The sequence below is a fragment of the Oryx dammah genome, unplaced genomic scaffold (genome assembly GCF_014754425.2).
Source record: "Oryx dammah isolate SB20612 unplaced genomic scaffold, SCBI_Odam_1.1 HiC_scaffold_21, whole genome shotgun sequence".
Taxonomy (NCBI): Eukaryota; Metazoa; Chordata; class Mammalia; order Artiodactyla; family Bovidae; genus Oryx; species Oryx dammah.
In genome coordinates this window covers 74065509-74092424 of record NW_024070205.1, presented here as the reverse complement: position 1 = coordinate 74092424, position 26916 = coordinate 74065509, and the positions used below count along the sequence as shown (strand labels likewise).

Genomic DNA, 26916 nt, shown 5'->3' with positions numbered 1-26916 from the left:
TAATATAATATATATTTCAAAACCAGACATGATATAAAAGGTATCCACTGAGAATTTTCACTTTCATTCTATTGCCATCACCATATTCCTTTCCATCTTTAAACAGGATAAACTTATATTTGCATCTCATGTATTTTTCTAGTGTTTACTTTTACAAATACAAGTTAAGAAATTAGTACGTATTCTTATTTGACAACTTTCCAATAGGAAAATTAGTCTTAAATCTCTTAAATCTTGCTTTATATTTTATTTATCAATATAAACAGAAGATGTCTCTGTGTTTGTGCATAGAGAGGTTTCCCATTAATTCCCTTTTATGCCTGCACAGGATTTTATTGTGTGATGTAGTGTGGGCTGATAATCTCTTTGATGAATCCATGAATTTTCCAATCTTTTTCTGTTCTGAACTATGCACTAATGCATTACCTTGTATATATAAATTATATCTGTAGGGTAAATTTCCATGTAGGAATCCTGGGTCAAAGAGTACATGTATTTGAAAATTTGAAAACTATTTCCAAATTGCTATCTGTAGGAATTACATGGTTTTGCAGAGTATACAAATGTCTATCTCACCATAAATTTTCCAACTAAGTTTGCTGTCAAAGCTTCAATGCTTGTAAAAATGTTGAAAAATTTCCAATTTAAGAAGTAAAAATGAAATCTTACTATAGTTTAAATGTATATTTCTCTTATTCTGAGTAAAATTCAGCATGTTTTAATAAGAGATGTTTGTATTTATTCAATGTTTGTGAATTATTTGGCATATCCTTTGCCTATTTTTACTATTAACTGGTTGGGCATTTTATTCTTAATTTTTAAGGTATATGGATATACATATTCACATGGATTTGTGTCTGTTAGGGTTCACACCTTGTTTCTGATGTGAGCTGCAACTTTGCCTTCAAAGTTTTTCTTTTGACTTGGCTTTGGTGCATGAACGCATGTGTGCTAAGTTGCTTCAGTCATGTTTGACTCTTTTTGACGCTATGGACTGTAGCCCACCAGGTTCTTCTGTCCATGGGATTCTCCAGGCAAGAATACTGAGTGGATCTCCTCTTCCAGGGGATCTTCCTGACCCAGGGATTGAACCCACGTCTTTTGTATCTCGTGCACTGCAGGCAAATTCTTTACCCACTGAGCCACTTGGGAAGCCCCTGGCTTTGGTATATGTTGTCAAATTTATCAGTCTTCCTTTTAAAATGGCGTCTGAATTTAAGTCTTAATTTAAAAGGCCTTCCCAAATACAAGGTTTTGAACTATTTGCCTAGCTTTCTTCTACACTTTTATGTTTTCATATTTTTAATGTTAAAAGCTTTGATCCATTTGGAGTCAATATATACTATACAGTATGAGGTACATATCCCAGTCTATATTTTTCCATATGACTTTCCTGTTATCTCAATACCATTTATTAAAAAGTCCATCTTCAACTTACTGATTTGAGATTGTTTTTGGATACTATATGGAATTCTCATATATATCTGGGTCTATTTGTAGACTTTCTATTCAATCATTGTTTTGTCTATATATTTATATACACATTGCACAGTCTTCTACTTATTGATGTTTTATAATATGTTTTAATAGTAATATGGGTAGTCCTATCTAATTACTTTTCTTTTTTAGGATTTTCCTAATAATACTTGTTTATCTTTCTACATGAACTTTAAAGTTAGGCATATTTTAATATCATGTTGGATTAGCTTTTAACTTTATTTTAGGAGAATGGATTTTTTTTTTTTTTTTAATGCTGAGTCTCTCTAGACACGAATATGTTATTGTAGGGAAGACAAAACTTTACTTTTACCCTCTTAGGATCTCTGACTGGGCCTGAGAATTAAGTTGACATAACACAGATTAATAGGAGAAAACTATACCAATCTTATTTTTGCATGCACATGGGAGCCTTCACAGGAAAGTGAAGACCTTCAAAATGATTAGGCCTATGTGCTTATATGTTATTATTATTATTATTTTTGCTGGAATATAATTGCTTTCCTATGGCTTCCCTGGTGGCTTAGATGGTAAAGAATCTACTTGCAATGCAATGAGGGAGACCCAGGTTTGATCCCTGGGCCAGGAAGATCTCCTGGAGAAGGAAATGGCAACCCACTCCAGTGTTCTTGCCTGGAGAATTCCATAGACAAAGGAGCCTGGCAGGCTAATATCCATGGGGTTGCAAAGAGTTGGACATGACTGAGCAACTAATGCATGTGTTAGTTTCTGCTGTACAAAAAGGGAATCAGTTATATGTATACATCTATCGTCTCCTTTTTAGATTTCTCCTTACCATCCCATCCATCTAGGTTATCCCAGAGCACTGAGCTGAGTCCCCTGTGCTTTACCATAGGTTCCCACTAGCTATCTATTTTACACATGGTAGTGTATATATGTCAAACCTAATCTCCTGATCATCCCACTCTCCTTTTCCTGCTGTGTTATATGCCCATTCTCTATGTCTGTGTCTCTATTCCTGCCCTGAAACTAGGTTCATCTGTACCTTTTTTCTAGATTCCACATACATGTGTTAATATACCATATTCATTTTCTTCTTTCTGACTTACTTCACTCTGTATGACAGATTATAGGTTCATCCACGTGAGCCAATTTTGTTCCCTTATATGGTGAATAATATTCCATTGTATATATGTACTACATCTTCTTTATCTATTCATCTGTTAATGGACACTAGGTTGTTTCCATGTCCTGTTTCCACGTCCTGTAAACAGTGTTACAGTGAACATTGGGGTACCTGTGTCTTTTTGAATTATGGTTGTCTCAGGATATATGCCCAGCGGTGGGATTGCTGGGTCATAAGGTAGTTCTATGTTTAGTTTTTCAAGGAACCTCCACACAGTTCGCCATAGTGGCTGTATCAATTTACATTCCCAGCAACAGTGCAAGAGGGTTCCCATTTCCCCACACCCTCTCCAGCATTTATTGCTTGTAGATTTTTGATGATGTCCACTATCATCAGAGTGAGGTGATACCTCATTGTAATTTTGATTAACATTTCTCTAATAATTAGTGATATTGAGTATATTTTCGTGTGCCTTTTGGCCATCTGTATGTCTTCCTTGAAGAAATGTTTATTTAGGTCTTCTGCCCATTTTCTTTTGGGTTTTTTCTTTGATATTGAACTCTGTGGGCTGTTTATATAATTTGAAGATTAATCTTTTGTCTGTTGCTTTGTTTGCAAATATTTTTCTCATTCTAAGGGTTGTCTTTTTGCTATGAAAAAGTTTTCTAAGTTTAATTAAATTCCATTTGTTTATTTTTGTTTTTATTTTCATTACTTTAAGAGGTGTGTCCAAAAAGATCTTGCTGTGATTTCTGTAGAAAAAAAAGTGTTTTTCCTGTGTTTTCCTCTAAGAATAAGTGTCCAGTCTTGCAGTAGGTCTTTAATCCATTTTGAGTTTATTTTTGTGTATGGAGTTAGGTAGTGTTCTAATTTCATTCTTTAGCACATATCAATAGCTGTCCAGTTCTCCCAGTACCACTTATTGAAGTTACTATCTTTTCTCCTGTGTATGTTCTTACCTCCTTTACCATAGATTTGGTGACTATATGGGTTTATCTCTGGGCTTTCTATCCTGTTCTGTTGATCTATATTTCTGTTTTTGTGACAATAGTATACTATCTTGATTACTGTAACTTTGTAATATAGTCAGGGAGCCTGAATCTTCCAGCTCTCTTTCTTTTTCAAGATTGCTTTGACTATTCAGGATATTTTGTATTTCCATACAAATTATAAATTTTTTTGTTCTAATTGTGTGAGAAATGCCATTGTTAATTTGATAGGGATTGCATTGAATCTGTAGATTGCTTTGGGTAGCACATTCATTTTCATGATATTGATTTTTCTCAATCAAGAACATGGTCTATCTCTCCAACTGTTTGTGTTATCTTTGACTTTTTTCATCAGTGTTTTATAGTTTTCTGAGTACACCCCTTTTGTCTCCTTAGGTAGATTTATTCCTAGGTATTTTATTCTTTTTGTTGTAAATGGGATTGTTTCCTTAATTTCTCTTTCTAATCTTTTGCTGTTAGTGTATAGGAATGCAAGAGAGTTCTTGCATTAATATTGTATCCTGAAGCTTTATCAAGTTCATTGGTTAACTCTAGTGTTTTTCTGGTGGCATCTTTAGGATTTTCTATGTATAGTATCATGTCATCTGCAAACAATGATAACTTGGGTTCCTTTTTTTTTTTTTTTTTTCATTTTTCTTCTCTGGGTTCTTTTTCTAACCTGGACTCCACTTTTTTTTTTTTTTTTCTTTTTCTTTTCTGATTGCCATGACTAGGATTTCCAAACTATGTTAAACAATAGTGGTGAGAGTGTTTCCAGTTTTTTGCCACTGAGAATGATGTTTGCCATGGGTTTGTCATATATAGCCTTTATTATGTTGAGGTAGATTCCCTCTATGTCCACTTTCTGGAGAGTTTTTTTTTTTTTCCACAAATGGGTGCTGAATTTTGTCAAAAACTTTTTATGCATCTACTGAGATGATCATACTGTTTACATTCTTCATTTTGTTAATGTAGTGTATCACATAAGTTGATTTATGTGTATAGAAGAATCCTTGTATCCTTGGGATAAATCTTACTTGACCATTGTTTATGAGCCTTTTTGCATATTATTGGATTCTATTTGCTAATATTTTGTTGAAGATTTTTGAGTCTATTTTTATCAGTGATATTGGTGCACAATCTTTTTTGTGATATCTTTGTCTGATTTTGATATCAGGGTGACGGTAGCCTCATAGAACGAGTTTGGGAGTGTTCCTCCTTCTGCATTTTTTTTTGGAGAGGTTTGAGGATAGGCATTAGGTACTTTCTAAATATTTGATAAAATTTGCCTGTGAAGCCATCTGGTCTTAGAAGATTTTTAATTACAGTTTCTATCTGGTTACTTGTGATTGGTCTGTTTATATTTTCTAATTCCTCCTGGTTCAGTCTTGGAAAATTGTCCTTTTCTTCCAGGTTGTCTATTTTGTTGGCATATAGTTGCTTCTACCAGTCTCTTATAGTCCTTTGTATTTCTATGGTATCAATTATAATTTCTCCTTTTTCATTTCTAATTTTATTGATTTGAGTCCTCTCTCTTTTTTTCTTGATGATTCTGGATAAAGGTTTATATATTTTATTTATCTTCTCCAAGAACCAACTTTTAGTTATATTGATTTTTGTTACTGTTTTATTCATTTCTATTTCATTTATTTCTTCTCTGACCTCTTCTTTCCTTTTACTAACTTCGGGGTTTTTGTTGTTGTTGTTGTTCTTTCTTTAGTTTCTTTAGATGTAAGGTTAGATTGCTTATTTGAGACTATTCTTGTTTCTTCAGTTGAGGTTGAATCACTATAACTTTCCTTTTAGAATTACTTTTGCTGTACTCCATAGGTTTTGAATTGTCTTGTTTTAGTTGTCATTTGTTTCTGTGTATAAATTTTTTTTCCCCTTTGATTTCTTCAATGATCTCTTGGTTATTAAGCAGGGCACTGTTTAGTTTCCATGTGTTTACATTTTAGTTTTTTTCCTTGTAATTAATTTCTAATCTCGATCTGTTGTGGTCAGAAAAGATGCTTGATACAATTTCAATTTTCTTAAATGTTTCAAGGCTTGGTTTGTGACCAAAGATGTGATCTATCCTGGAGAATATTCCATGTGCACATGAGAAGAATTGTATTTTGCAACTTTCAAGTGAATGTCCTATCAATATCCATCAAATCTATCTAGTCTATGATGTCATTTAAAGCTGTATTTATTTATTTTCTGTCTGGATGATATGCCTGTTGGTGTAAGTGGGGTGTTAATGTCCCCCACTATTATTATGCTACTATCAATTTGCGCTTTTATGGCAGTTAGCATTTGCCTTATATATTGAGGGGCTCCTATGCTGGGTGCATAAATACTTATAATTGTTACATTTTCTTCTTGGATTGATCCCATGATCAATATGAAGTGTCCTCCCTTATCTCTTGTAACTCTATTTATTTTAGTCTATTTTGTCTGATATGAGAATTGCTACTCCCATTTTCTTTTTATTTCCATTTGCATGGAATATCTTTCTCCATCCCCTCACTTTATGTCTGTATATGTCCCTAAGTCTGAAGTGGGTTTCTTGTGAAGTGAAGAAGTAAAGTGAAGTCGCTCAGTAGTGTCTGACTCTTTGCAACCCCATGGACTGTAGCCCACCAGGCTCCCCCATCCATGGAATTCTCCACACAAGAACACTGGAGTGGGTTGCAATTTCTTTCTCCAGGGGATCGTCCTGACCCAGGGATCAAACCCAGTCTCTCACATTACAGGCAGACGCTTTAACCTCTGAGCCACCAGGGAAGCCCTTGGGTTTCTTGTAGGCAGCATATATATGGGTCTTATTTTTGGATTCATTCAGCCAGTCTGTGCCTTTTGATTGGAGCACTTAATCCATTTGCTTTCAAGGTAATTATTGACATGTATGTTCCTATTACCATTTTCTTAATTGTTTTTGCTTGTTTTTGTTGTTCTTTCTTTTCTCTTGTGTTTCATACCTAGAGAATTTGTTGTAAAGCTAGTTTGGTGATGCTGAATTCTTTTAGTTTTGCTTTTCTCCACCAAATCTGAATGAGATCCTTGCTGGGTAATCTTGGTTGTAGGTTTTTCCCTGTCATCACTTTATATCCTGCCATTCCCTTCTGGCTTGAAGAGTTTCTGCTGAAAAATCAGCTGACAACTTTATGGGGATTCCCTTGTATGTTATTTCTTACTTTTCCCTTCCTGCTTTTAACATCTTTTCTTTGAATTTACTTTTTGTTCATTTGACTGATACGTGTTTTTTCTTGGGTTTATCTTATATGAGACTCTCTGTGCTTCATGGACATCAGTGGATATTTACTTTCCCACAGGGAAAGTTTTCAACTATAATCTCTTCAAATATTTTCTCAAGCCCTTTTTCTTTCTCTTCTTCTGGACTCCTACAATTTGAACTGTTGGTGATTTAATGTCCCAGAAGTCTCTGAGACTGCCCTCAATTCCTTTCATTCTTTTTTCTTCATTCTGTTCCATGGCAGTTATTTTCACTCTTCTATTTTCCAGCTCACAAATTGATTCTTCTGGTTCTGTTATTGTTATTAATACCTTCTAATGTATTTTTCATTTCATTTATTGTATTGTTCACCACTGTTTGTTCAGTCCTTTAGTTCTTCTAGGTCCTTGTTAAATATTTGTTGTATTTTCTGGATCTATACCTCCATTCTTTTCCCAAGATTTTGGGTCATTTCTACTGTCATTACTCTGAACTCCTTTTCAGATAGGTTGCCTATTTCCTCTTCATTTATTTGGTCTTATAGGTTTTTAACCTTGTAATATATGTTTTTGTGGTCTCATTTTTTTTTTTTTTTTCTGATAGGTGAGGCTGTGTCCCTGTCTTCCTTGTTTAGCCTGAGGTTTCCAGCACTGGAGTTGCTGGCAGTTGGGCAGAGCCAGGTTTTGGTGCTGAGATGAGGCCCTCCAGGATAACTCACTCTGATTAATATTCCCTTTGGTCTGAGGTTCTCTGTTAGTCCAGTAGTTTGGATGCAACTCTCTCACTACAGGAGCTCACTCCTGACCTCCAGGGCAAAAAGAAAGAAAAAGAAAAAAAATATAACAGTAACAAAGAAGAAAAGGTAAAATTAGAAAATTAAAAATATATTAGAAAAAAACCCATAAATGAAACAAAAACATAGGAAAACAGAAGCAAAACAGCAAAAATGAAAAGAGAAGAAAAAGGGTGTGGAAAAAGGCCTTGACTGTAGGGGGGCAGGTCTTAGGAGAGAGTGGGGCTTAGGCAGGTGTGGGGTGTAGGCTCAGGACCAGTCCTGGGAGGTGATGGAGGCAGGACTTAGGGCTCAGCAGAGCTGGAGGGTACCTCAATGGTCCAAGGCCAGGCAACAGGACCCCAACAGGCTCTCCGGGATCCAAGTTGGAGGGGGAAACAATGGTTCCATTCCCTTCCAATCCAATCCCTGGAATGTTTCTCCTCATCTCTGCTGAGCCCCTCACTGGATGGTCCTCAGCTGAGTGTGGGAACCCGTCTCCTCCCCCATATGCATCTCAGGAACACTGGGGCTGCTGGCGTCTACTTTTCCTCCCTCCTTCCCTCCCTCACTCTCTTGCCCACAGGAACCCTGCAGCTAGAGGGGGCCTCAGAGGGTGAAGGTTCAGGTCTGAGATCCCAGTAGGCTTCCTAGGGTTTGAGTGGGCAGGGGAAATGCTGGCTGTGTTGACTTTTGATCCTGTGATTCTCCCAAGGTCTCTCCACATCCCCACTGTGGGTGGCCCTCTCCCAGCTTGGGAATCCCTTTTCTCCCCCCAGCTGTGCCTCAGGGGTGCCTGTTCCTCCCGCTTCGACTTCTCCTCCCCCTTCCCTCCCCCCCACATCCTACCTGGTAACACAGGAGTTCCTCCCATCCTTACGTGTCTGTGGTCCACCAGCAGTGCCTGGTAGATGCCCTAGCTGTGAGGAGATGTGAACTCCATGTCCTCCTACTCTGCCACATTTACCCCACCCTTTATATATTAGATTGAGCAAAGAATAGTATTTGTGGATCACCTGGAGAAGGAAATGGTAACCCACTCCAGTATTCCTGCCTGGAAAATCCCATGGACAGAGGAGCCTGGTGGGCTACTGGCCATGGGGTCACAAAGAGTTGGACACAACTTAGTGACTAAACAGCAATGACAGCAATGAAAATATATATGGTGGCTAAGAGAGATAAACATTATTTCTAACATGATCTTTTAGTACAGATTTCTCTTGGCCTCAATACTCATTTCAGGTGATAAAAATGTTCTTTCCTCCTGGTATAGAAAAGTCATCTTTCACACGGGAATTTGGTCTGCTTTCTTGAAGAAAAGGGGAGGTCAGAAGTTTCTTGCATCTGCTAATTTTTGGGTAACTTTAGCTGAAAATAATACTGATGCCAAAGTGGCCTGTTTTGGGGTGCTATACCCTATTCATTTTAGTGTTTTTCTCTTGTTTCTTTAGAAGTGTTTCAATATTTTCTTTCTGCATTTCTTGAAGTGATTAAACCTAGGTATTTTAGTTTTGCTATTTTATTTATTTTTAATTTTTTACTTATTTTGTTTAATTTTTGGCTGTGGTGGATCTTTGTTACTGCAAGGGCTTTAGTCTAGTTGTGGTAAGTGGCGCTACTCTCTAATTGTGGTGCTCTGGCTTCTCATTGTGGTGGCTTCTCTTGTTGCAGAGCACAGGGTGTGTGGGCTTTGGTATTTGTGATGCATGGGCTCAGTAGTTGTGGCCCCTGGGCTCTAGAGTACAGGCTCAATTATGGTGTACAGGCTTAGTTGCTCTGCAGTATGTGGAATCTTCCTGGATCAGGGATCAAACTCATATCTCCTGCATTAGCAGGTGGATTCTTTACCACTGAGCCACCAAGGAAGCCCTATTTTTGCCACTTTAAATGGATCATTTCTTCCATTAAATACTGTAACATTATATATGTATTTATATATAAATATGCTTGATTTCTGCATGTAAACTTGATACCTAAGCTAACTATATAAATTCTTTTATTATTTATATTAGTTTTTCAGTTTAATTCTCTTGGGATTACCCAGTTTGCAATCATATCCTCTGCAAAGAATGATTATTTCCATTTTCATACTTTTTTTAATTGTATTTTTTTGTCTATATCAGTTATATTAGTTAGGACTAACTCAGGTGTATATATATATATATATATATATATATATATATATATATATGGATTTGCTATAGGAATCTGTCTTGATAACAGTTTGACAGCTGGCGAAAGTGTACCGGAGGCTGTTTCTTGTATGTTTGCTACTGTGACCTGAGGTCAGCAGGGCAGGCAGTCAAAAAAGGAAGGTGGATTTGAAGTGGGAGATGCAAAACCAAAAGAGGAACCACATGGCTGAGTGGAGTATAGAGTGGAAGTCATAGTATGCACTAGAGTATACCCATGAGTATAGACTGGGATTCATATTGTGCTTTCATTACCTCTTAGCCTTTGACTTCAAAGATGAGAATGTCTTGTAGAAGTGGTTGCCCTTCTCTACAGTGCTAATGTACTTGGATCAGAAGTTGGACTATGTGAAGGAGGACATCCTCCAGGAGCTGGGTTTGCTGTAATTCTGGCTGTGTGTTATGGCACCCAGGTGATGGAGCAAAGAAGCAACAATATGTGTTAACTGTAGGCATGTCTTATGCTGTGATTTGATCTTTTAAGCATATACAGAACTTGGCTATTAATTTGCTTACAGACCACAATAACTTGGCATTATGCATGAATGAAAATTCTGGAAAAATTTCTCCTTAGGGTAAGTTGATGCAGTTCAAATCTACCAGAGTCCACCCCTTGTCAAAATTGGCATTTATATGCACTTGTTTTAACCATATTTAGTTTAACTTCCAGATCAAGGCAATAGCAAAATTATGCTTCCAACTTACATAATGCAACTATCTCTTATACAACTGAAAACATGCTAACTTTCTCTCCCAAAGACCATCCTCTTTAAGCAAAATCATACTTCTCCTTTGATATCCTGTAATTTAAATACTGAGCTATATAAGATAAACTACTATTAATATATATTGTTTAGATGGTAGAGGGATGAAAAAAGAAAAGATAAAAATTTAATTTAGACCAAATTTATTCACATGTAAGGAAGAAAGAAATATTTATAACTACTATGGTTCTTATTTCTACAACAATCATGTGGTTGTAGTTGGTGCTTGTAACTACTTGCTTCTATTATCCTTTCCATATCCTCTTTGTCCTCAGGAAACACTTCATCTGATCCTGAATCCTTGCCTAAGGGATCACCTGAACATTTATTCTTGTATTTTAAAATTAAACTTATTTATTTTTAATTGAAGGATAATTGCTTTACAATATTGTGTTGTTTTCTGCCAAACATCAACATGAATCAGTCATAGGTATACTATATCCCTTCCCTCTTGAAACTCCCTCTCACCTCCCTCCCCACCCCACCCCTCTAGATTGTTAACAGAGCCCCAGTTTGAGTTCCCTGAGTTATACAGCAAATTCTTATTGGCTATATATTTTACACATGATAGTGTATGTGTTTCCATGTTACTCTCTCCATATATCCCACCCTTTCCTTCCTCCCCCCACCATGTTATAAGTCTGTTCTCTATGTCTGCATCTCCCATGCTGCCCTGCAAATAGGTTCATCAATACTGTCTTTCTAGATTCCATACATACATGCATTAATATACTATACTTGTTTTTCTCTTTCTGATTTACTTCACTCTGTTTAATAGGCTCTACATTCATTCACTTCATTAGAACTGACTCAGACACATTCATTTTTTTATGACTGAGCAACATAACACAGCTTCTTTATCCATTCATCTGTCAATGGACATTTAGGTTGTTTCCATGTCGTAGCTATTGTAAATAGTGTTGCAATGAACACTGGGGTACATGTAACTATTTCAATTTTGGTTTCCTCAGGGTATATGCCTAGGAGTGGGATTGCTGGGTTATATGGTGGTTTTATTCCTAGTTTCTTTTTGTATTAGTTAATTTATTTTAATTGGAGCATAATTACTTTACAATATCATGGTGGTTTTTGCCATACATTGACATGAATCAGCCATGGGTGCACACGTGTCCCTTGCATACCGACCCCCCCCTCCCAGTTTCTTCCCAACCCCATCCCTCTGGGTTGTCTCAGAGCACTGGCTTTGAGTGCCCTGCTTCATGCATCAAACTTTCACTGGTCATCTGTTTTATATATGGTAATATACATGCTTCAATGCTATTATTTCGTATCATTCCATCTTGCCTTCTCCCACATGTTCCAAAAGTCTGTTCTTTACATCTGTGTCTCTTACGCTGCCTTGCATATAGGATTGCTATTACTATCTTTTAAAATTCCATATATATGTAATAATATACTGTATTGGTGTTTCTCTTTCTGACTTCACTCTGTATAATAGGCTTCAGTTTCATCTACTTCATTAGGACTGACTCAGATGTGTTCTTTTTTTATAGCTGAGTCATAGTCCATCATGTATATGTACCACAACTCTTCATGTGTTTATTAGCCATTTGTATGTCTTCTTTGGAAGAATGTCTGTTTAGGTCTTTTGCCCACTTTTTTGATTGGGTTGTTTGCTTTTCTGGTATTGAGTGTATGAGCTGCTAGTGTATTTTGGAGATTAATCCTTTGTCAGTTGTTTCATTTACTATTATTTTCTCCCATTCTGAGAGTTGTCTTTTCACTATGTTTATAGTTTCCTTTGCTGTGCAAAAGTTCTTAAGTTTATTAGGTCCCACTTGTTTCTTTTTCTTTTTCATTACTCTAAGAGGTGGGTCATAGAGGATCTTGCTATGATTTATGTCATACAGTGTTCTGCCTATGTTTCCTCTGAGTTTTATAGTTTCTGGCCTTAAATTTAAATCTTTAATCCATTTTGAGTTAATCTTTGTGTATGGTGTTAGGATGTGTTCTAATTTAATTCTTTGTCCAGTTTTCCCAGCACCACTTATTGAAGAGACTATCTTTGCCCCACTGTATATTCTTGCCTCCTTTGTCAAATATAAGTTGTCCATAGGTGTGTGGGTTTATCTCTGGCTTTCTATCTTGTTCCATTGGTCTATATTTCTATTTTTGTGCCAATACCATACTGTCGTGATGACTGTAATTTTGTAGTGTAGTCTGAAGTCAGGGTGGTTGATTCCTCCAGCTTTATTCTTCTTTCTCAAGATTGCTTTGCCACTTCTTGGCCTTTTGTGTTTCCATATGAATTGTGAGGTTTTTTGTTCTAGTTCTGTGAAAAATGACATTGTTCATTTGATAGAGATCACATTGAATCTGTAGGTTGCATTTGGTAGTATAATCATTTTCACAATATCGATTCTTCCAATCTAAGAACATGGAAAATCTCTCCATCTGATTATGTCATCTTTGATTTCTTTCTTCATTGTTTTATAGTTTTCTGTATGCACTTCTTTGGTCCTTAGGTAGGTTTTTTCCAGGTATTTTATTCTTTGTGTTGCGATGGTAAATGAAATTTATTTCTTAATTTCTCTTTCTGATTTTTCTTTGCTTTAGTGTATAGGAATCTAAGTGATTTCTGTGTATTGATTTTGTATCCTGTAACTTTACTAAATTCAACTGATTAGCTCTAGTAATTTTCTAATAGTATCCTTAGGGTTTTCTATATATAGTATCATGTTGTCTGCAGACAGTGAGAGTTTTATTTCTTCTTTGCTGGTCTGTATTCCTTTTATTTCTTTTTATTCTCTGCCATAGCTAGAACTTACAAAACTATGTTGAATAACAGTGGTGTGAATGGGCACCCTTGTTCTTGATCTTAGAGGGAATGCTTTCAGTTTTTCACCATTGAGAATAATGTTTGCTGTGGGTTTATCATATATTCCCTTTATTATGTTGAGGTAGATTCCATCTATGCCCATTTTTTGAAGAGTCTTTATCATAAATGGGTGCTGAATTTTGTCAAAAGCTTTTCCTGCATCTATTGAGATTATCATATCATTTTTATCTTTCAATTTATTAATATGGTGTATCACATTGATTGAGTTGTGTATATTGAAGAATCTTTGCATCCTTGAAATAAGCATGACTTGATCATGGTGTATAATCTTAATGTGTTGTTGAATTGTTTACTAGAATTTTCTTGAGGATTTTTACATCTATATTCACCAATGATATTAGCCTGCAATTTTCCTTTTTGTGTTTTGTCTTTGTCTGGTTTTGGTATCAGGGTGATTTTGTCCTTGTAGCATGAATTTGGGAGTGTTCCTTCCACTGCAATGTTTTGAAAGAGTTTTAGAAGTGTTGGCATTAATCCTTCTAATGTTTGATAGAATTCAGCTGTGAAGCCATCTGGCCCTGGGTTTCTGTTTTTTGGGATGTTTTTTTTTTTTTTAAATCACATTTTTTATTTCAGTGCTTGTAATTGGTTTGTTCATATATTCTATTCTTCCTGGTTCAGTTTTGGAAGTTTGAACTTTTCTAAAAATCTGTCCATTTCTTCTAGGTTGTCCGTTTTATTTACACATAGTTGCTCATAATAGTCTCTTATAATCCTTTGTATTTTTGCATTGTCTTTTGTAACTTATCCTTTTTCATTCCCAATTTTGTTGATTTGATTCTTTTCCATTTTTTCTTGATGAGTCTGACTAATGGCTTGTTAATTTTGTTTATCTTCTCAAAGAACCATCTTTTAGTTGTATTAATCTTTATTATTGTTCAATTTATTTCTTTTTCATTTATTTCTGCTCCCATCTTCATGATATCTTTCCTTTAAGTTAGGTGTCAGGCGGGTGTATGCTCCTCGGTTCTGTCTCATCACAACAAAGATTTGGAGTGATGGATATTAAAGCCCTCGGCACTTCACAGCTCTTGGGTCTTGGACAAACCGTGTTATAGCTCTTAGACAATCAGTGTTACAGTTCTATTTTATTTAGAAGATAACAGGAGAATCCTTCCTTGAAGTGTGAATGCATGCCAACCCAAAGATGCAAAAAGAGAGTGCAGGAGCGTGCCAGCGTGCAGAGAAGAGAGAGAAAGAGAGAGAGAGGGAGAGAGAAAGAGAGAGAGGGAAAGAGAGAGAGAGAGCGAGAGCGTGAGAGAGAGCGAGAGAGAGAGCACGCACCCAGGAGGGAGAGAGAGAAAGCGCTTTAGCTCCCCCTTTTATATGTTTTTTTCCTCCCCCTGGGCCTGCCCTATGCAAATTGGGTTTAGCTAGGAGTGCTGCCATGAAATTAAAAGACACTTACTCCTTGGAAGAAAAGTTATGACCAACCTAGATAACATATTCAAAAGCAGAGACTTTACTTGCCAACTAAGGTCCGTCTGGTCAAGGCTACGGTTTTTCTTGTGGTCATGTATGGATGTGAGAGTTGGACTATGAAGAAGGCTGAGCGCCGAAGAATTGATGCTTTTGAACTGTGGTGTTGGAGAAGACTCTTGAGAGTCCCTTGGACTGCAAAGAGATCCAACCAGCCCACTCTGAAGGAGATCAGCCCTGGGATTTCTTTGGAAAGAATGATGCTAAAGCTGAAACTCCAGTACTTTGGCGACCTCATGTGAAGAGTTGACTCATTGGAAAAGACTTTGATGCTGGGAGGGATTGGGGGCAGGAGGAGAAGGGGACGACTGAGGATGAGATGGCTGGATGGCATCACGGACTCAATGGAAGTGAATCTGAGTGAACTCCGGGAGTTGGTGATGGACAGGGAGGCCTTGCGTGCTGTGATTCATGGGGTCGCAAAGAGTCAGACACCACTGAGTGACTGAACTGAACTGAGGAGTGCTGTTTGTTTTTCATGAGGTCTTCACTCCTGTCCTTGGACCTTCCTTTGGCCTTCCTTTGTTCTATTTTCACAGGCTTTCCCCTTCCTTGTCTTTTAGCCACCGCCATTTTGGACTCCTGTTTTCTCTTCTAACTACCTAACATAGGTTTTCTATTTTTTCCTGTTTTTGATTTTTTCTTGTTTCTTGTGGTAGGATTGTATTGCTATAAACTTCCCTTTTAGAACTGCTTTTGATGCATCCCATAGGTTTTGGGTTGTTGTGTTTTCATTGTCATTTGTTTCTAAAGATTTTTTTCATTTCCCTTTTTATTTCTTCAGTAATCTGTTCATTACTTAGAATGTATTATTTAATCTCCATGTGTTTATTTATTTATTTATTTTATAGTTTTTTTCTCCCCCACAATCGATATCTAGTTTCATAGTATTGTGGCTGGAAAAGATGCTTGATATGATTTCAATTTTCTTAAATTTACTGAGACTTGATTTCTGACTCAAGATGTGTGAACCTTTATTCTTTAAGGACAATTGGCAGTCCTGCATGTATTGAGTTGTTATAGTTTTCACTGACTTTAATTAGAGGGCATGGAAGTAGTACAAGGTGGTGCCCAGGAAATCTCCCTACTTTTCAGATATAAACACCATCACCACTGTTGATTTTAAGCAATCCAATTTCCCATGGCTAATCAGGATTAATCATTTCACTCAGGAAAGTAACATGCTTCTTTGTCTGTTTATTCCTTTACTTGAGTACCCAGATTTGATGAGATCAAGTTTCAAGTTTAATTTTCCAGGACAGTAATAAATTATAGAATAAAAGAACAAATGAACAGATATACATCTGATTGCAGTGATAAAATTTTACAGAATGGCATTCCTAATGGAAAGTTTTATCTGATAGAATATTATTTCTTCATTTTAAATATAGAATAATAAGTCTATTTGTTCAGACTTCTTTATTCAACTTAATTTATATTAGGAATAATTTTATTAAAATCTTCAATCCTGTCTTATTCAGGTATATATTAATTGGCTCAGCCAACAGTTATTGTGAGATACAAGATAAAGGAGTTGGCTGGAGTGATCCTCTCCCACAATGTTTAAGTAAGCAAAGACTCTTTTTGACTTGACTATGAACTTAAACTTTATTACATGTTAGGTAATAATAAAACTCATGTCCCTCATTGCTGCTTCTTATACACTTCATTAGAATTTGCATCATGAATATTAGATTTTAAGGATGACTTCCCTCATTATTTCTTCCTCTTCACTCATCTCAGTTGCCAAGTGTAAACCTCCTCCAACCATTAGTAATGGGAGACACAATGGTGGAGATGAAGACTTCTACACATTTGGCTCTTCTGTCACCTACAGCTGTGACCCTGACTTCTCAATGTTAGGCAAAGCCTCCATTTCTTGCAGAGTGCAAAATAAGACAATAGGTGTCTGGAGTCCAAGTCCTCCTTCTTGTAAAAGTAAGTCATAATGATGAATTTTGGTTTGAATTCTTAGTTTAAAAGAAAAAGGAAGGTAAAGGTATTGGGGGAGGTGAAATTATTCAAAGAAAAACTAATTATTTTAATGATGTAGTCATTAATTTGGTAAACTGATAGTTATGCTGTACCAGTATGTGGTAACAAATAGCACTGATATGATGGAATCTCACTTTACTGAAGCTTTTAAAAGTTGAAATTTGTCTTCTCTTGTGGATTTTTAGAAGTCATTTGTGTTCAACCAGTAGTTAAAGATGGAAAAATAACCTCTGGGTTTGGACCCATCTATACTTATCAACAGTCTATTGTATATGCCTGTAATAAAGGTTTTCGGCTTGAAGGCAATAGTTTAATCCGTTGTGAAGCTGATAATAGCTGGAATCCTCCTCCTCCCACTTGTGAACTCAGTAAGTATGGACCATGAAAGAGTTTCAATGTTTGGCATCTAAAGATATCCAGAAATATTATTGGGAGCACACTTACATGCCTAAGCACATTTGAATCCCACTCTGATACTGGGAGGGATTGGGGGCAGGAGGAGAAGGGGACGACAGAGGATGAGATGGCTGGATGGCATCACTGACTTGATGGATGTGAGTCTGAGTGAACTCCGGGAGTTTGTGATGGACAGGGAGTCCTGGCGTGCTGCGATTTATGGGGTTGCAAAGAGTCGGACACGACTGAGCGACTGAACTGAACTGAACTGAACTGAGAAGTTTAAATTTAGATCAATCCCTCTTTTTTTTCTTTTTGAAAAAAAGGATTACAGTATACTGTGCAAGATCATATAACATCACAAAAAGCTGTCACACACAGTTGTAGAGGTTGTGCATACTCCACCCCTAAAGATAGAGGTTAGCACTGAAGAGGTTGCTCTACAATAAACTGTTTATTGTATGTTGATTTCAACATATAGTATGTTTATTTCAACAATTTTCTTGCACTGATGGAAAATTGCTTTGTTCTAACAAAGATCATATGATAATTGTTTTAGAGATAAACAGTAAAGAGTCCTGAGGGAAAATTATCTTTTTCTAACTTACACAAAATTTTATATGGATTAACTATCAATGTAATTCTCATATGCTGAAATTATAAACTCATGTGGATCCCTGAAAATTATCTAAATAGTAATAATAATGACTTGATGCTAGTATAGGTTTATAGCAAGAATTAATTCAATGGATTCTGTCCAGAATTGTGGGCACTAGTATTATCCTTATTTTAAGAATCAGACACCCATTATTTGAAATGTCCAGGTTAGGCAAATCCATAGAGAGAGAAAGTCTTTTAGTAGTCTCTAGGACCTGGGAGAAGACAAGACTAGGGGGTAACTGCTAACAAGTACTGAGTTTATTTTTGGGTTGGTAAAAATAGCCAAAAATTGGAGAGTGGTTATGGCTGGAAAACTGAATATATTGAAAACCACTGGATTGTATACTTTAAATGGATAAATTTTATGTTATGTGACTTGTCTCTCAATAAAACCATTTAAAAAGACTTTTACCCTTGAAGATGAAAATATAATAAATGTCCAAATCAATGTGTTTGTATTATATTTCCAATTATCAGGAAAGAGTGAAGATGATAAGACACAGATTTAGGCTCAAAAGTCACTTGGTATTTGATTTGTTCTTGACAAACCCTTCAGTGATAAAGCTCCTGATGTCATCTGAATAAAAGGAATGGCTCTTGTTTATTTTCTTCAATCAGTCAGGAAACAAGAAAGTTCGATGTGTTTGCCTAGAACATTTCTCCAGCCATACCTACATAGCAAGCCCAATGCTTCTATTCAGAGACTAAAGTTTGTAATATAAAATGAAGATGAAAAAGAATTCACATTTTAAAAAGTTGGCACAACACACAGAAATCACTTGTCAGTGCCCCTAGTAAGAACTTCTCTGATGCCTTGCACATTTGTCCTTGTGTATTTTCTGGTATGGCTGATTCATCAGCCATGGTAAGCTGGCTCCTGGCTGAACGAGGACTTGTCACCCATTTACATGACAAGCTCATTGATCACTGTTGCATCCCTATTGAGAGTGTACTTTTCCCTTTTTGTTTCTTTTCGAGCAGATGGTTGTGTTGGCTTACCACACATCCCTCATGCCTGGTGGGGAAGATATGACTACCAGACACAAACAAAACATGAAGTGTATGATATTGGGACTGTATTGAACTACAACTGCCATTTTGGCTATAAGCCAGAGGCAGATGGACCTAGAACTGTGACTTGTCAGAGCAATTTGAAGTGGAGCCCATACATAGAATGTAAGGGTGAGTTTCTTTTTTTGTAACTCTTTTTGTATATTAAATATTCAGTATGAGCTTGATTTTTCATCTTAAATGGATGTAATTTTTTCCTCAAGATAAATTTAAACTTATGTTAATTGAACTGTATATGAACTATTATTGCCAGAAGGGACCATAAATTTCTTGGAGTTTGAGCTGAGACATTATAATCTTATCCTGATTCAGAATCAAATGAGATATAAGCACAGAAGTCAAATACTATACAGATTAAGTATTAGCTCCAATATTGGTAAAGGTAGAATGTAGAATACAACTCAACCGTTGCTTGAGTCAGACCTCTATCACAGCCTTTTCCTCCCCAGTGTAGACTCTGGGGTGCTTTGCAGAGGAAAGTCTGTGAAGCAGTCATGAACTCTACCAACTGCAGCGTGACTTGTGTCTCATGTCTCTTGAATGATTGGACTGTGGGCTGAATGACCTGCCTCTAAAAGACAGACTCTGATCCCTGACTCAGTGTTTTTGCCTCAATAGAACAGGAAGGAGACTGTCTCTAGTCTCACTTGAGAGTAAGTGAGGTACTGAGAGATATATGGATGCAATTTTAACTCTGCAATTGACAACATGCATTTTTATACCTATCTATGAGACAAAGGACAGAAATGGTATGGACCTAACAGAAGCAGAAGATATTAAGAAGAAGTGGCAAGAATACATAGAAGAACTGTCCAAAAAAATCTTCATGACCCAGATAATCACGATGGTGTGATCACTCATCTAGAGCCAGACATCCTGGAATGTGAAGTCAAGTGGGCCTTAGAAAGCATCACTACAAACAAAGCTAGTGGAGGTGATGGAATTCCAGTTGAGCTATTTCAAATCCTGAAAGATGATGCTATGAAAGTGCTGCACTCATTATGCCAGCAAAAACTCAGCAGTGGCCACAGGACTGGAAAAGGTCAGTTTTCATTCCAATCCCAAAGAAAGGCAATGCAAAAGAATGCTCAAACTACCGCACAATTGCACTCATCTCACATGCTAGTAAAGTAATGCTCAAAATTCTCCAAGCCAGGCTTCAGTAATACTTGAACCATGAACTTCCTGATGTTCAAGCTGGTTTTAGAAAAGGCAGAGGAACCAGAGATCAAATTGCCAACATCCAATGGATCATGGAAAAAGCATGAGAGTTCCAGAAAAACATCTATTTCTGCTTTATTGACTATGCCAAAGCCTTTGACTGTGTGGATCACAAGAAACTGTGGAAAATTCTTCAAGAGATGGGAATACCAGACCACCTGACCTGCTTCTTGAGAAATCTGTATGCAGGTCAGGAAGCAACAGTTAGAACTGGACATGGAACAACAGACTGGTTCCAAATAGGAAAAGGAGTACATCAAGGCTGTATATTGTCACCCTGCTTATTTAACTTCTGTGCAGAGTACATCATGAGAAATGCTGGACTAGAAGAAATATAAGCTGGAATCAAGATTGCCGGGAGAAATATCAATCACCTCAGATATGCAGATGACACCACCCTTATGGCAGAAAGTGAAGAGGAACTAAAGAGCCTCTTGATGAAAGTGAAAGAGGAGAGTGAAAAAGTTGGCTTAAAGCTCAACATTCAGAAAACTAAGATCATGGCATCCTGTCCCATCATTTCATGGAAATATATGGGGAAACAGGGGAAACAGTGTCAGATTTTATTTTTGGGGGCTCCAAAATCACTGCAGATGGTGATTGCAGCCATGAAATTAAAAGATGCTTACTCCTTGGAAGAAAAGTTATGACCAACCTAGATAGCATATTCAAAAGTGGAGACATTACTTTGCCGACTAAGGTCCGTCTAGTCAAAACTGTGGTTTTTCCTGTGGTCATGTATGGATATGAGAGTTGCACTGTGAAGAAGGCTGAGCGACAAAGAATGGATGCTTTTGAACTGAGGTGTTGGAGAAGACTCTTGAGAGTCCCCTGGACTGCAAAGAGATCCAACCAGTCCACTCTGAAGGAGATCAACCCTGGTATTTCTTTGGAAGGAATGATACTAAAGCTGAAACTCCAGTACTTTGGCGACCTCATGTGAAGAGTTGACTCATTGGAAAAGACTCTGATGCTGAGAGGGATTGGGGGCAGGAGGAGAAGGGGACGACCGAGGATGAGATGGCTGGATGGCATCACGGACTCAGTGGACGTGGGTCTGAGTGAACTCTGGGAGTTGGTGACGGACAGGGAGTCCTGGCGTGCTGCGATTCATGGGGTGGCAAAGAGTCGGACATGACTGAGCGAGTGAACTGAACTGAACTGATGAGAGTCTTGCCATTTTAGAGGTGAAGACAATGAGGCACAGAATATAGGGAACTTTATTCTGTAGAATGGAATTGAAAAAATATGTGAAATGCACAAATAATGATAGCTCAGTTGGTAAAGAATACACCTGCAATTCAGGAGACCCCAGTTCAATTCCTGGTCTGGGAAGATCTGCTGGAGAAGGGATGGACTACCCACTCCAATATTCTTGGGCTTCCCTTGTGGCTCAGCTGGTAAAGAATCCACCTGCAATGCAGGACACCTGGTTTTGACCCCTGGATTGGAAGTGATTCCCTGGAGAAAGGAAAGGTTACCCACTCCAGTATTCTGGCTTAGAGAATTCCATGGACTATATAGTACATGGGATCACAAAGAGTTGGACATGACTAAGTGACTTTCACTTTCACAAATAATGAAAAATGGTAGTTCACTTATTGAAAGATTATTTGTTTCACATTAGGAGTTAAAGTTTAATTGCAGTCATTCAAACTCATTTTGTGGAAATAAAAAGAAAGACTTTAATATCACTAAATTAAAATATCATTAATAAAATCCTTTAAGTGCATGAAGTCACTCAGTCGTGTCTGACTCTTTGCGACCCCATGAACTTTAGCCCACCAGGCTCCTCCATCCATGGAATTTTCTAGGCAAGAGTACTGGAGTGGGTTGCCATTTCCTTCTCCAGGGATCTTCCCAACCCAGGGATTGAACCCAGGTCTCCTGCATTGTGGGCAGAAGCTTTACTGTCTGAGCCACCATAAAATCTTTTACTACCACTTAAATAAGGTATTGGAAACAAATGAGCTGGAGTGCTTTAGCAAATCAGGGACTGGGAGATCAAACTTGGTGTCCCTGTTATCCCAATCTCTCTTCAGTGATGAGATCTTCTAAAGGCAGAAATGGGATTTAGCCATAGGAGCCTCCTCATAGTGATTTTACTATTAGCCTTCTTTTATATTTTTTAGAGGTATGTTGCCCAGTACCAAACCTGAATAATGATGGAAGCATTACTCTACGGAGAAGACTTAGCAATAGTACTCACTGTATCTATTTCAGTGGAGATGAGATTTCATATGAATGTCATAATAAATATAGCTTTGATGCTACATGCACAAAATATGGCACTTGGAGTCCTAGAACACCAGAATGCAGCCCAGGTAAGACCTTATGGAAACACATTTTTTAAAAAGAAGTTTTTCATATCAAATTGATGGAGAGTATAATTTTTGCATTTTATTTACCAACTTTTTAGTGAATATATTTAAGTTTTTCTATCTTTATTAAAATCAATTTTTTTGGAAACTTTTATTTTGTTAACTGTGTAACCAATTAACAATGTGGTGATAGTTTCAGGTGAACAGCAAAGGGACTCATCCATTCTCCCCAAACACACTTCCCATCCAGGCTGCCACATAACATTAAGCAGAGTTCCATGTGCTATACAGTAGGTCCTTGTTGGTTATCCATTATGAATATAGTAGTGTGTATGCATCCATCCCAAACTACTTAACTATCTCTTCCCCCATGATTCCCCCTGGCAACCATAAGATCATTCTCTAAGTCTGTTGGTCTGTTTCTGTTTTGTAAGTTCATTTGTATCATTTCCTTTTAGATTTCACGTGTAGGTGATATTATGTGATATTTCTCTTTCTCTGTGTGACTTACTTCACTCAGCATGACAATGTCTAGGTCCATCCATGCTGCTGCAAATGACATTATTTCATTCTTTGTAATGGCTGAGTATTATTTCATTGTATTTATGTACCACATCTTCTTTATCCATTCATATGTCAATAGGCATTTAGGTTGCTTCCATTTCTTGGCTATTGTAAACAGTGCTGCAATGAACACTGAGGTGCATGCATCCTTTCAGTCCATGTTGTTCTCCAGATATATGCACAGGAATGGGATAGCAGGGTTATATAGTAGTTCTATTCGTAGTTTTTTAAGGAACCTCCATACTGTTCTTCATAGTGGCTGCACTAATTTACATTCCCACAACAGTGTGGGAAGGTCCCCTTCTCTCCACATCCTCTACAGCATTCACTGTTTGTGGAGTTTTTGGTAATGGCCATTGTGATTGCTGTAAGGTGATATCTTATTGTAGTTTTGATGTGCATTTCTTTAATAATTAATGATTCTGAGCATCTTTTCATGTGCCTCTTGTCCATCTGTATGTCTTCTTTGGAGAAATGTCAATATTTAGGACTTCTGCCCATTTTTGGTTAGGCTGTATGTTTTGATACTGCTAAACATCATGGGCTTTTCATGAATTTTGGAGACTAATCCCTTTTCAGTTACATCATTAACAAATATCCCAAGCTGTGGGTTGTCTTGTGTTGTTGTTGTCTTTTACTTGTTTACTGTTTCTTTTGCTGTGCAAAAGCTTTTGAGTTTAAGTAGATATCATTTGTTTATTTTTGTTTTTATTTCCATTATTCTGGGAGATGAAAAAGATATTGGTGGAATTTATGTCAGAGAGTGTTCTGCCTATGTTTTCCTCTAGGAGCTTTATAGAGTCTGGTCTCACATTTAGGTTTTTAATCCATTTTGAGTTTATTTTTTGTCTATAGTGTTAAAGAATGATCTAATTTTATTTTTTAATATGTAGCTGTATATGATTTTCCCTGCATCATTTGAAGAGACTGTCTTTCCAACATTGTGTAGTCTTGCCTCCTTTGTGCATGTGTTTTATCTTTTTTTTTTTATCTTGTTCCATTGATCTATATTTCTATTTTTGTATGAATATCATACTTTCTTGATGACTGTAGCTTTGCAGTATAGTCAGGGATGCTAATTCCTCCAGCTTTGTTTTTTTCTTAAGATTACTTTGACTAATCAGGATCGTTGTGTCTCCATTACAAATTTTAAGACTTTTTGCTCAAGTTCTGTGAAAAATTCCATTGGTAGTTTGATAGGGATTGCATTGAATCTGCCTTGGTTAGTATAGTCATTTTAGCCATATTGATTCTTTTAATCTGCAAACATGGTATTTTTTCATCTGTTTGTGTCTTCTTTGATTTCTGTAATCAGAATCGCATGGTTGTGGGGGTGGAGATCTTTTGTCTCATTGTTGCTTAGTTGCTTAGTCATGTCTGGCTCTTTGCAACCCCAGGGACTGCAGCATGCAAGACTTCCCCATCCTTCACTATCTCTCAGAGTTTGATCAAACTCATGTCAGTGATGCCATCCAACCATCTCATCTTCTGTTTCCCCCTTCTCCCCCTGACCTCAATCTTTCCCAGCATCAGGGTCTTTTACACTGAGTGAGCTCTTTGAATCAGGTGTCCAGAGTATTGGAGTTTCACCTTCAGCATCAGTCCTTCCAATGAATATTCAGGGTTGATTTCCTTTAGGAATGATCTCTTTGCTGTCCAAACGGCTCTCAAAAGTCTTCTCTAGCACCACAGTTCAAAAGCATCAGTTCTTCAGAACTCAGCCTTCTTCATGGTCCAAATCTCACATCTGTACATGACTACTGTAAAAACCATAGCTTTGACTAGATAGACCTTTGTCGGCAAAGTAATGTCTCTGCTTTTTATTTTTTTCCTATTCTGAATTATTTATTTGTTTATTTTTAAATATAAATTTATTTATTTTAATTGGAGGATAATTACTTTACAATATTGTATTGGTTTTGCCATACATCAACATGAATCTACCATGGGTGTACACGTGTTCCCTATCCTGAACCCCCCTCCCATCTCCCTCCCCATACCATCCCTCTGGGTCATCCCAGTACACCAGCCCCTAGCATCCTGTATCCTGCATCTAACCTGGACTGGCGATTCGGTTCATATATGATATTATAAATGTTTCAATGCCATTCTCCCAAATCAACCCACCGTCTCCCTCTCCCACAGAGTCCAAAAGACTGTTCTATACATCTGTGTCTCTTTTGCTGTCTTGCACACAGGGTTATTGTTACCATCTTTCTAAATTCCATATATATGCTTCAGTATACTGTATTGGTATTTTCCTTTCTGGCTTACTTCACTCTATATAATCGACTCCAGTTTCATCCACCTCATTAGAACTGATTCAAATGTATTCTTTATAATGGCTGAGTAATACTCCATTGTGTATATGTACCACAGCTTTCTTATCCATTCATCTGCTGATGGACATCTAGGTTGCTTCCATGTCCTGGCTATTATAAACAGTGCCGTGATGAACATTGGAGTACACGTGTCTCTTTCAATTCTGGTTTCCTCAGGGTGTATGCCCAGCAGTGGGATTACTGGGTCATAAGGCAGTTCTATTTCCAGTTTTTTAAGGAATCTCCACACTGTTCTCCATAGTGGCTGTACTAGTTTGCATTCCCACCAACGGTGTAAGAGGGTTCCCTTTTCTCCACACCCTCTCCAGCATTTATTGATTGTAGACTTTTGGATAGCAGCCATTCTGATTGGCGTGAAATGGTACCTCATTGTGGTTTTGATTTGCATTTCTCTGACAATGAGTGCTGTTGAGCATCCTTTCATGTGTTTGTTAGCCATCTGTATGTCTTCTTTGGAGAAATGTCTATTTAGTTCTTTGGCCCATTTTGTGATCGGGTTGTTTATTTTTCTGGAATTGAGCTGCAGGAGTTGCTTGTATATTTTTGAGATTAGTTGTTTGTCAGTTGCTTCATTTGCTATTCTTTTCTCCCATTCTGAAGGCTCTCTTTTCACCTTGCTTATATTTTCCTTTGTTGTGCAGAAGCTTTTGATTTTAATTAGGTCCCATTTGTTTATTTTTGCTTTTATTTCCAATATTCTGGGAGGTGGATCATAGAGGATCCTGCTGTGATGTATGTCGGAGAGTGTTTTGCCTATGTTCTCCTTTAGGAGTTTTATAGTTTCTGGTCTTATGTTTAGATCTTTAACCCATTTTGAGTTTATTTTTGTGTATGGCATTAGAAAGTGTTCTAGTTTCATTCTTTTACAAGTGGTTGACCAGTTTTCGCAGCACCACTTGTTAAAGAGATTGTCTTTAATCCATTGTATATTCTTGCCTCCTTTGTCAAAGATAAGGCATCCATAGGTGTGTGGATTTATCTCTGGGCTTTCTATTTTGTTCCATTCATCTATATTTCTGTCTTTGTGCCAATACGATACTGTCTTGATGACTGTGGCTTTGTAGTAGAGCCTGAAGTCAGGCAGGTTGATTCCTCCAGTTCCATTTCTTTCTCAAGATTGCTTTGGATCTTCGAGGTTTTTTGTATTTGCATACAAATTGTGAAATTATTTGTTCTAGCTCTGTGAAAAATACCGTTGGTAGCTTGATAGGGATTGCATTGAATCTATAGATTGCTTTGGGTAGTATACTCATTTTCAGTATATTGATTCTTTTGATCCATGAGCATGGCATGTTTCTCCATTTATTAGTGTCCTCTTTGATTTCTTTCACCAGTGTTTTATAGTTTTCTATATATAGATTTTTAGTTTCTTTAGGTAGATATATTCCTAAGTATTTTATTCTTTTCGTTGCAATGGTGAATGGAACTGTTTACTTAATTTCGCTTTCTATTTTCTCATTATTAGTGTATAGGAATGCAAGGGATTTCT

General features: G+C 37.1%; 1 protein-coding gene and 1 long non-coding RNA gene across 3 annotated transcripts in view; one reads left to right on the top strand and one right to left on the bottom strand.

The window, feature by feature from the left end:
- C4BPA (complement component 4 binding protein alpha) overlaps positions 1-26916 on the top strand; it is a 57999-nt gene that overhangs the window by 12937 nt on the left and 18146 nt on the right. For both annotated transcript variants that reach the window (XM_040262920.1, XM_040262921.1), the window contains 5 exons: positions 16339-16424; positions 16601-16795; positions 17038-17220; positions 18890-19090; positions 22333-22524. In XM_040262920.1, coding sequence (XP_040118854.1) covers positions 16339-16424; positions 16601-16795; positions 17038-17220; positions 18890-19090; positions 22333-22524 — 857 coding nt within the window. The remainder of the gene's footprint in view (positions 1-16338; positions 16425-16600; positions 16796-17037; positions 17221-18889; positions 19091-22332; positions 22525-26916) is intronic.
- Positions 12725-15991, bottom strand: LOC120879927. Its single transcript, XR_005724911.1, has 3 exons — positions 15725-15991; positions 15164-15165; positions 12725-12737 (listed from the first exon to the last, which is right to left on the bottom strand). It is a non-coding gene; the product is annotated as an uncharacterized LOC120879927 (long non-coding RNA).